At 34.2% G+C, this 10,000-nt stretch overlaps 1 protein-coding gene and 1 long non-coding RNA gene across 4 annotated transcripts in view; one reads left to right on the top strand and one right to left on the bottom strand.

The window, feature by feature from the left end:
* The window catches only part of LOC137627703 (uncharacterized), a 45,085-nt gene extending 40,526 nt beyond the window's left edge, over window positions 1-4,559 (bottom strand). For both annotated transcript variants that reach the window (XM_068358941.1, XM_068358950.1), the window contains exon 1: window positions 4,449-4,559. In XM_068358941.1, coding sequence (XP_068215042.1) covers window positions 4,449-4,526 — 78 coding nt within the window. In that variant the 5' untranslated portion in view covers window positions 4,527-4,559. The remainder of the gene's footprint in view (window positions 1-4,448) is intronic.
* LOC137627730 (uncharacterized) overlaps window positions 1-10,000 on the top strand; it is a 281,697-nt gene that overhangs the window by 132,427 nt on the left and 139,270 nt on the right. The gene's annotated exons all lie outside the window — the stretch shown is intronic.

The raw sequence follows: 10,000 nt of genomic DNA, 5'->3' as shown, positions 1-10,000 counted from the left end.
TGCTATTTATTCGCCACTTCGGTTAATGGCGGACGGATTAGTTACTGTTGACCTTCCTCTCAAAGGATTAAACCTAAATTACTGTAAATAAAGACTTCGGAAATGCACATCAAAAGACAAATGATAAACTTGTGAATTTGTTTATTGCGTCGGACTCCTGTACCTTCAGATAACAATTTTGAAATTGGCCTGCCACTCTTTAGGATTTTTATGATTTTGCATCGTTCCGAAAAACTGATTTAATTGCTCAGGACTGTGGTGCAGCAAATACATCCACGCTTGTTGCAAAATCTCCCGCATATTGGCTAAGAAAGAGACTTGAAGGGATGTGCCTTGATTGTATACATCGGGAACTTGTAAAGTCATTAGTGTCCTTAAGAAGTATAATTTGGTTAGACCTTTCGACCTGTGTTGCCATTAGTATGTTAATAAGCGGTTTCCATGAACGTCAATGTTTGTGCTATTTCTCAGCAGCATTTATACGTTAAAGGCCATTTGACCCGTGTTTGGCTTGATAGGCAACCAAACAAACTATAGTCAAATGAAAGGTTTGTATAGACAACTCATTTTGCCTCGGGTATGTAGTTCTGTTTCGTGAACTATTTTATACCGTGTTTCTATGTAGCTTAGATATTGGTCCTTAAGTCAAAGGTCTTCTTGTAAACCATCATCTTAGACATAGTCAATTGTGTTGTGGCAAAAGAGACAAATGCACTTTCCACACTCATGTTGCTCCGTTACACATTATTAGAAGGTTATCTTACTTTCCTTGCAGATAAATTTTTGTTAAATATCACTTTTTTGTAGAAATTTATGTGAATAAAGGAAAACGAGTCTCTAGGAAATATAGATTGAAAGTGATCAACAACTGAAATTGTCATGGTATTTTTCATGGTGATCATAAAGGGATACAGCTCTACTAGTGTTATATGGCTAGGGATTTTCTGTGTATTTCGACTGACAAAGCTTGCGGTCTTTGGATGTTATGAAGGCAAGACTGAGAGAGAGAGAGAGAGAGAGAGAGAGAGAGAGAGAGAGAGAGAGAGAGAGAGAGAGAGAGAGAGAGAGAGAGAGAGAGAGAGAGAGAGAGAGAGGGGGGGGGGGGGGTTAGGTGGGGATTTTAGGGTAAAAGGATCGTGAATGAATGTTTGGAATTTTCCCAGTAGCAAGCAATCCGATGATACTTTCATGTTCTTTTATTATTTTGATTAGATGATCCTAACTTAAGTGCCATTGAAGTTACACTGACACTTCATTTTGTTTTCTTGAAACGCTTTAATTATTGATATACACCCCTTTTATCCGCTTCGTTTCGTTAGATTTCAGCTTCAACTTACTGGACCAAGGATACCTAATTGTTAGCGTACCTATGATTACAGTAACCTAATGTGAATCTTTTTCTTTTTTCTTGTTATTTACAAATTTTCGTGGTTCCCATTGTTGACAGCAAACCAAGATGTTAGGTGTTCAACGAAAAAGAAATAACAGCCTCTTTTGTCGAGGATTCGGCCTTCATAAAGGAATGCTGGTATTTAACCTTTTAAGTAATTTCGTGATTTATGGTAAATAGAATTTGGAAGTAGATCGTTTTAATGATAGATTATGTGTATGTATATTGCAACGTTATCGTGTTTTGTTATAAAGGGTCGATTCTACACACCAGAGGCAACCTGATACGAAGAATACTTTGGATATATTCAGGATATATTTTAATGTATATGGATAAAAATTTGAAGTTTATAATATTTTTATTTGGACTATACCATTCATGGAATCAAGTTTCTCGGCATTTTTTTTTTTTTTATTTGCTAAAATTGGTATCAACGAAAATAAATGACTTCTCAGTATTTGAGTAATTCGTGACCAGAGATGCACTATTGCTCGGAGTCGATTTAATTTATATGCAATAAACATGTAGTGTGCATTACATTTCTTTAAAGATTCCACTATTTCCCATCTATAACAACACGTTCATCATCACAATTGGACTAAGCACTATTTCATTCTCTATTACAGTGTCGCTTTTCTAGTAACTTGCTAATGTGAAGTAACGTCATTGGAAAATTCATTGACGTTTACATTTTACTTTTATAACATCTTATAGTCAAGGGACAGTCATTCTTGTACACTATTCGTTATCTGTAAGAATTCAGGGAATTTGTCAGACCCTTTAAATGTTGCAAACACGGGAAAGTATCGTGTATATTGGAGTGTTTTTATTAACTCCCCATGCTACACCAGACTGTTCTGCATATAGTTCTTCCATGTCTGAATGTTGTCGTTAATGTGAGCCATGCGTGAAAGGCTCATGCCCGTTAGTATATGAATAGGCACTTCGTTTCTCGTTACTTGTCTTGTGATATCATCACCTTACCGAATGTTCCATTCACATTTCATCGGTTTTTAGTAAGAAAGATAATATTCATTTTGAATTCTGCCTTGCGTTTTTATTTTAAAAACACGTTTGGCTGAATATAATGTTTTGATATTCAATTTAAGACGAAATTTATAAAATATTCCCAATTTAGCTAAACTTTAATTAAATAGGATTAGCATAAAAAAGAAGTTCCTCGATGGAAACAATCCACCGATGCTGTATATTGTGGAATATCCTTGCTTAAGTTGACCTTGATTATTTTCTATTATATTCAATAGACAGGTATGCACGTATTTGCAAGATTAGTCAGTAATTTTAATACAAAATTTTTCGGTTTTTCGTAAGATCAGAATTGAGAAGAGCATTCTTCCCACATTTTCCTTGGAAAAAAAAATACCAAGAAAATGTTCGTTGTAACATTAATAGAATTAAACCGAACTTCTTTCCACGCTAATACTTGAAAGAACGTTAAAAGATATGATGTAATCCGAAAGGTAAGAAAATCTCCTTCCGCTTTGCTAATAGTTGTTTATTTGCTTGTGTGGCTGCATTCATTGCTCTGGTTTTCGCCACGTATGATGTAGAGGCAACCGTCTGCGGTCACTGAAAATGACGAAATCCTAAGGCTATCTTGCGATCCTTTCCCTGGTATTGCTTCTTTTCCTCTCAGGGGCCTGTTTCATTAAGTCATTTATGTTATCATTGATCGAATATCGTTGGCATCACCTTTCATATCATGATTGTTGTTGTTATATGGTCGGGTACTTTGAAAGATGGACTGCAAGATCGGCAGTAATCGTGGCATGTTCGAAGAATTTACCAGGGCAGAGTTCGCTTTGTAAAAACAAATAAGTAATCTAAGAAGGCTTCTGCTTGCCATTTTATATGCCTTATTTACATTCAAAATTATTTTTAAATATCAAGCAGTGTCAGTTTAAACTTTGTTAACCGAGAACGCCAAAGGCACAACTTTTTTAAACTAAAAAATAAACGCTTATTTGAGGTCATGTTAGGATTTTCATATTAATTTATGCTTTGATTGGTTGGTTGTAAATCAAGTTCATTTTATCAGTATGACTTCAAGTATGCTTCTAATGTATGATGCCAAAGTTAAAACGAAATATTAATATAATGAACGTCAAAAATCTTATTTTTATTACAACTATAACCGTGTGATGATAAAGTATTTAAGAGTCCGGGATGTTCAAATGTTGACTTTCGAGTTTTATATATGTATTTCGCCGTTATTAATTCAAGTTGATTTTGATAATAGGACATAGTTTTGGTCTGTTAGGTTGTAGCAAAGCTAGAGTTGGAGATGGAAGGAAAGCTTGATTAAAGTTTTATGTCTACTGTAATTGAAAAAGTGTAATTTTTTTAAGAGAATCAAAAAATTCTATTGGGATTATATATAATCTGAATATTTTTGAAGGATTACGACCTTTTAAAAAGGCTATTTTTGCTGAAAATTTGTATGCTATGCATTCTCATATAATCTATAGGGTTGGCTAGTTTACAAGCATAGGGTTCTTGGGCTTAAAAAAGATGTTTTGAGTTTATTAACCAACTGGCTGACATTTTTCTTAATTGTACTGAGATTAAAGGAAATCCGAGAATCACACCAGGTTAGTAGAAACAGGTTTCAGCAACATCAATAAGAGTTTGTCATGAAATGACAGATTTTTTTTTTTTCGAAGAGATACTATTGGGTTCCAGTTATTTTTTGATGTTCAGTCCAGTTCAAATTGTTAGTTCTAGTTAAGACGATTCCCAAAGAAACTGCCGAGAGAGAGAGAGAGAGAGAGAGAGAGAGAGAGAGAGAGAGAGAGAGAGAGAGAGAGAGAGAGAGAGAGAGAGAGAGAGAGAGAGAGAGTTTGATATCTTTGACAATGAATGAGTAAAGGTAACCCAGTGAGAAAGAAGATGAAAAGTATCAGTAGGTTTATGTTTGCTTTCGACATATAGATTTTTGAAGTTTATTTTTTTTTTACTCAGGTTTTTGCGTCTACTATACTAAGGTTTGGCCATTCTCATCAAGGAAAAAAAAAAAAAGAATATAGCAATCTCTTACCTGAATCCTCATTTTGTGTTTGTCGATCGAGCACCACGTGATAACCAAGTGGAAAGGGCGCACGCGCAGTACGACCATATACTGTAAGGAACCTTCTTCGTCGGCACACCGACTGGCACTGCGCCATGCTGGCCGTGCATTCTCTTTTATATACTTTCCCAGGGACGTAAGACAATGGGAAGATTACGTTCAATAAGCGTTTCTTTCGACGATCTGCTTTATTTGTTTCCTTTCATTGTGCTTGACGCTGCATTCGTGATTATTTTTAGCCATTGGATCAGTTTTTGTGAATGGAGATCACTCGAGATGTCAGCCATTGTTGGATTGATCTCTTAAAGATGTCTTGAGCTAGAAATAAATGGGTTTGTTACCTTTCTGCTGATGCAACCTTGGATTGTTTTCGTCGACCTTTCTTCAGGTTTGACGTAAGATTAATTTATTGGTTGATTGATAAATTATCTGTCAATAGTGAGGCCATTTTTTCAGGAAATTTAATTTATTTTTTTATTTTTAAAACACATACGGACACATACACACTGAACTACTAATGACGGATGCTATATATGTACTGTATATATATATATATATATACAAATATATATATATATATATATATATATATATATATATATATTTATTTGTGTATATATATTATATTTATATATACAGTATATGGATATATATATTGTATATATATATATATATATATATATATATATATATATATATATTATTATTATTATTATTTGCTAAGCTACAACCCTAGCTGGAAAAGCAAAATGCTATAAGCCCAAGGGCCCCAACAGGGAAAATAGCCCAGTAAGGAAAGGAAAGAAGGAAAAATAAAATATTTTAAGAAGAGTAACATTAAAATAAATATTTCCTATATAAACTATGAAAACTTTAACAAAACAAGAGGAAGAGAAATTAAATAGAATAGTGTGCCTGATTGTACCCTCAAGCAAGAGAACTCTAACCCAAGACAGTGGAAGACCATGGTACAGAGGCTATGGCACTACCCAAGACTAGAGAACAAGGGTTTGATTTTGGAGTGTCCTTCTCCTAGAAGAGCTGCTTACCATAGCTAAAGAGTCTCTTCTACCCTTACTAAGAGGAAAGTAGCCACAGAACAAATACAGTGCAGTAGTTAACCCCTTGAGCGAAGAAGAATTGTTTAGTAACCTCAGTGTTGTCAGGTGTGTGAGGACAGAGGAGAATCTGTTAAGAATAGGCCAGACTATTCGGCGTATGTGTAGGCAAAGAGAAAGAACCGTAACCAAAGAGAAGGATCCAACGTAGTACTGTCTGGCCAGTCAAAGGACCCCATAACTCTCTGGCGGTAGTATATATATATATATATATATATATATATATATATATATATATATATATATATATATATATATATATATATATATAATCTAAATTTCTTAAAACGTAGCGTCAGAGGGGATTAACTTTTTTTATCTAAAGCTATTTCTGAAGAATAAACGATGAGTGACACTTTCAAAAATACATTCAACTCGTTTAGCAGTCTGTAGAACCCAATGGAATAATATAGAAATCTTTTAGAAAATATCTGATCACTTTCACGTCTATTGCCTAAACGGAATAACTGAAATAAATAAACGCCTGCTTAATTGTTAGAACACTTACCTTTGCAATGTCTGCTTGTCTTCTTCCTGCTTGACCAGGCTTGCTTGCCAAGGCGTTACGGGGTGGGCTTCTATGTAGAATAACCGATTTCTTTATAATGGAAGTAATGCTGATAGTAATAATGATATTAGTAATAGTGATACTGATTATGATAGTGATGATAGTAATAATGATAATGGTGATAGCAATATTGATAATGATGATAATGAAAATGGTAATATTTGGTTATGTTTCAGTTTAAAGGCGTTTATGCTGGAAAAGCTCTGGATAAGGATGACTCTAAGTGGTATTAGTCTTGCAAGTTATATAGCAGCTTCTACACACTATATGTGTTGCAGGATTCTCGCTTCAGTCAATTCTTAGTATCCTCTACGTGTACTCTTGCAGTTTGGACCTTTAGGTGAACGGAGATTTTGCTCATGTATTGGTGTTTGAATAATTTCTAACCAGCTGTAACCCTCTCATATATATGTAATACTTTCTGTTGATATAGATTGTTGCTTTCCATAGTTTAGTGTCGCTGCCTCTGCATTCGCGTTACCAGGCCTGTAGCTTAGGCCTCATCATCCAAATTTGTATGGTAGGCGATTTTTTTGTTTACATGTTGAGGGGTATTGTGAACAAATTTCCATCTCTGTTTAATGTTTGCAGTTTATTTTGTTTTCTTGGACGCGAGCCATGTTGCTATCACAACATACGGAGTAGTGGAGTGTAGAATACCATAACAAGAACTCTAAATACTACATTTTTTTTATTCGTTGAAGTTCATTCCAGTTGAAAACTGTATTCTCCCTCGCCCAATTTGTTTTATCCACTGAAATTAAACCTTATTTACTGTTTGCGTCTCAAGGGGCGAATGTTGCTTTACCTCACTCGGAATACCCGATGTTAATCACAATGTGTGTATGTTGGTTACTAATAACTTTTAATGAATTGAATTGACCCTTTCTAAGAGGTTTCAAAAACAGTCATTAACTCATTCCCATAGAAATTTTGATAGATATTGTTTGACACCATTCAATAAACATACCAAGACTTTCCTCTGACAGATCTTAAACAGTGTCTGCCAATGAGATTGGCTGACTTTGAAGATCGGATTCATCTTATTATGATATTGGGCTATATGGGCCAGCGCTGTGACTGGGGATGCCATTCAGACTGAGGATTGGGAAAATGTTTCTGTTTCTAACTCTAAGATATTTATGATTATCCCAAAAACTAATGAAGTAAGTAGAACCTCTGGAAATAGTGAGTTAGGGGAATGAGTAACACATTATTGTTGCATTACTAATTTTCACTCTAGAATGAAGCGCTACGTGACGACTGAACACTAGACTTTGGAGGCTGTAGGCCTACGTATCCCCCCAAAAATGTGAGTGAGAAACCTGTGGTTGGGCATTTTAGTTTTTCAACGCCAATGATATTGATTTTGGTATAGGCTTTTGTAAGCATATTCATGTATTTTTTTTTTTTTACCATTCTCATGGCACGGAAAGGAACCATCTTGTGTGTATTCATAGTCTTGTAGCTTAAAACAGGAATGAAGGAAACTGAAGTGCAACGTCAGGTGCTTAATAGGTGCGAACATGGTTGGATTTAGTCGGGAGTAGATTTCATGAAAATATTAAACTTTTGTTTAGAATACGTATTTAGTTTTCTTAAAAGGGACAGTTAAACGGCATATGTAATAGTTATTGAATATGTAATTCACACGGCAGTCTATAAGTACTTTGCGTATTTTTAACCTTGAATGACCTAAGTTCGTGTTAAGGAGCCATTCCATCAGCGACCAGACGAAGCGTAAAGAGCATGTTGCCGCCCGGCATTGCATTGACAGAACGGAAGTTGTCCATTGTAAGATGAGGAGGACGGTCTTGCATATCCGTCCTTCTTTTGCTGAGAATGCAACCAAGGTCAAGGATTCGAGTTGTACCTTAAAGTCTGCAGGAAAAGATCCACCTTCTGTCCATTGATGGTGAAGCTCTTCTATTTTCTTATAGTCAGTTTTAGCTGGTACAAAACCTTGAAATTGAAAAGGAAATTCTTCTATATCCGGAGTCGCCTTTTCATAGAAGTGTAACAAGATTCTCGCTATGAGGCCATTGGTGGCATGAGATTTGCAAATTGATTTCTAAGTATCACTATTTTTTGTTTACTTTGGACGTATATAGATTTTTGAAGTATTTTGGTTTTACTCTGGGGTTTTAGTGTAATTTTTTAAACCTTTTAATTCGTACTTTCTTCTACAGTTTTGTATGGAAATATATTTGAAAACAACTTGAAATCAATAAACGTGCATGTGTTATGGAAAATTAGTTGAAACTTTCTGTTGTTTAACATGAACCGATTTCAGTATATAGCGCGGATGTAATCAGTTATATTTATTAGAACGCACCAATACCAAATCTAAATCCTTATGAAGTCTCTCTCTCTCTCTCTCTCTCTCTCTCTCTCTCTCTCTGACTGTCTTATTTATCACTCCTTCTCATAATAGTGATTCGTACACTTACATCTGGACATTTATGGCAAATTATTGTTTCACGGTTGTTGTTAAGCTATTGAAAAAAGAACTGGTTTACGATATAATAGCTCTCATCACTAGTCATTTACATGGTAAACCATTTTGACCCGATTCTACATCTTGTGTAATAGTGAGAGAGAGAGAGAGAGAGAGAGAGAGAGAGAGAGAGAGAGAGAGTGTTGCGTTTGACCAATCTGTTGTCAAAAATCATAAGTTCGTTAAAATTTAGTGAAAGGTCCTCTCTTCATATTTTGGGAATGTGGTGTAGCTTTAAGTGCCAGGGCAAAAGAAGTCATCCTTTTGCTTCTGATCTTCTTGCAATGAGTTCTTCTCCCACCGGAATCACACGTTTATGTAGTCTTCCAAGCTCGCACTTTATATCCTACTGTCGTTATCTGTTTGTTTATATATGCATACACACGTGCATATATATATATATATATATAGATATATATATATATATATATGTATATATATATACATACATACATACATATACATATCATACACATATACTGTGTATATATATATATATATATATACACGCACACACTCATGCATACGCGCACACGCACACACACATATATATATATACATATATATATATATATGTATATATATATATATATATATATGTAATCTCCTATAGACCTCCACTATATGATAAAGAACAGGTGTTTGGCTATATATATATATATATATATATATATATATATATATATATATGTGTGTGTGTGTGTGGGTGCATGTGCGTGTGTATATATATTTGTGAAATCACAATGAAAGTAAAGATTTTTCGTGTGTAGCCAATAACAAAGGAGCTAAAACTTTAAATATTTAGACCTCATTATAGTGACTTTCCAAAAACTTTTGATTTTAGATGATGGTTTTTTTTTTTATTATTATGAGCACATTAGTTTTATTAATGTTTCGTCTAGATAAAATTCCGATTGCTTATTTTTTTTTTCTTTTTTTGTTAAGTCCTTATTTTGTTGCTCTTCCTACTCACAGTTTCTTAATACTTTAATATTATTTGGGACTTCATCTATTATTATATTGGACCACTTTATTTTATTTTAAACATTGCAGATATAAGGACTCGGGCTTAGTATTTATTAGTTAAAAAGAAAAAAATCGAGAATTGTTCTAAAATGTGTTAACCGATTCTAAATTTTCTTTGGTTCTGATTGTGGAAAAATATTTGACATGCAGTTGAAACAATGCCACACATTTTTTTAGGCCCATTTTCTAACATTTATCATGTGAATAAGTATTTCTTTTCACGTTGAAATTTTTATGTTTAATATTTCGAGGGAGAATGGCCTAAGTGCATTTTTTTTTTTCGAGGGAGAACTTGGCTGAATACCTACCATTT

Source organism: Palaemon carinicauda, chromosome 2, assembly GCF_036898095.1.
Source record: "Palaemon carinicauda isolate YSFRI2023 chromosome 2, ASM3689809v2, whole genome shotgun sequence".
In the NCBI taxonomy this organism is placed as follows: Eukaryota; Metazoa; Arthropoda; class Malacostraca; order Decapoda; family Palaemonidae; genus Palaemon; species Palaemon carinicauda.
The sequence above is the reverse complement of the archived record's forward strand: the minus strand, read 5'-3'. Positions and strand labels throughout refer to the sequence as shown.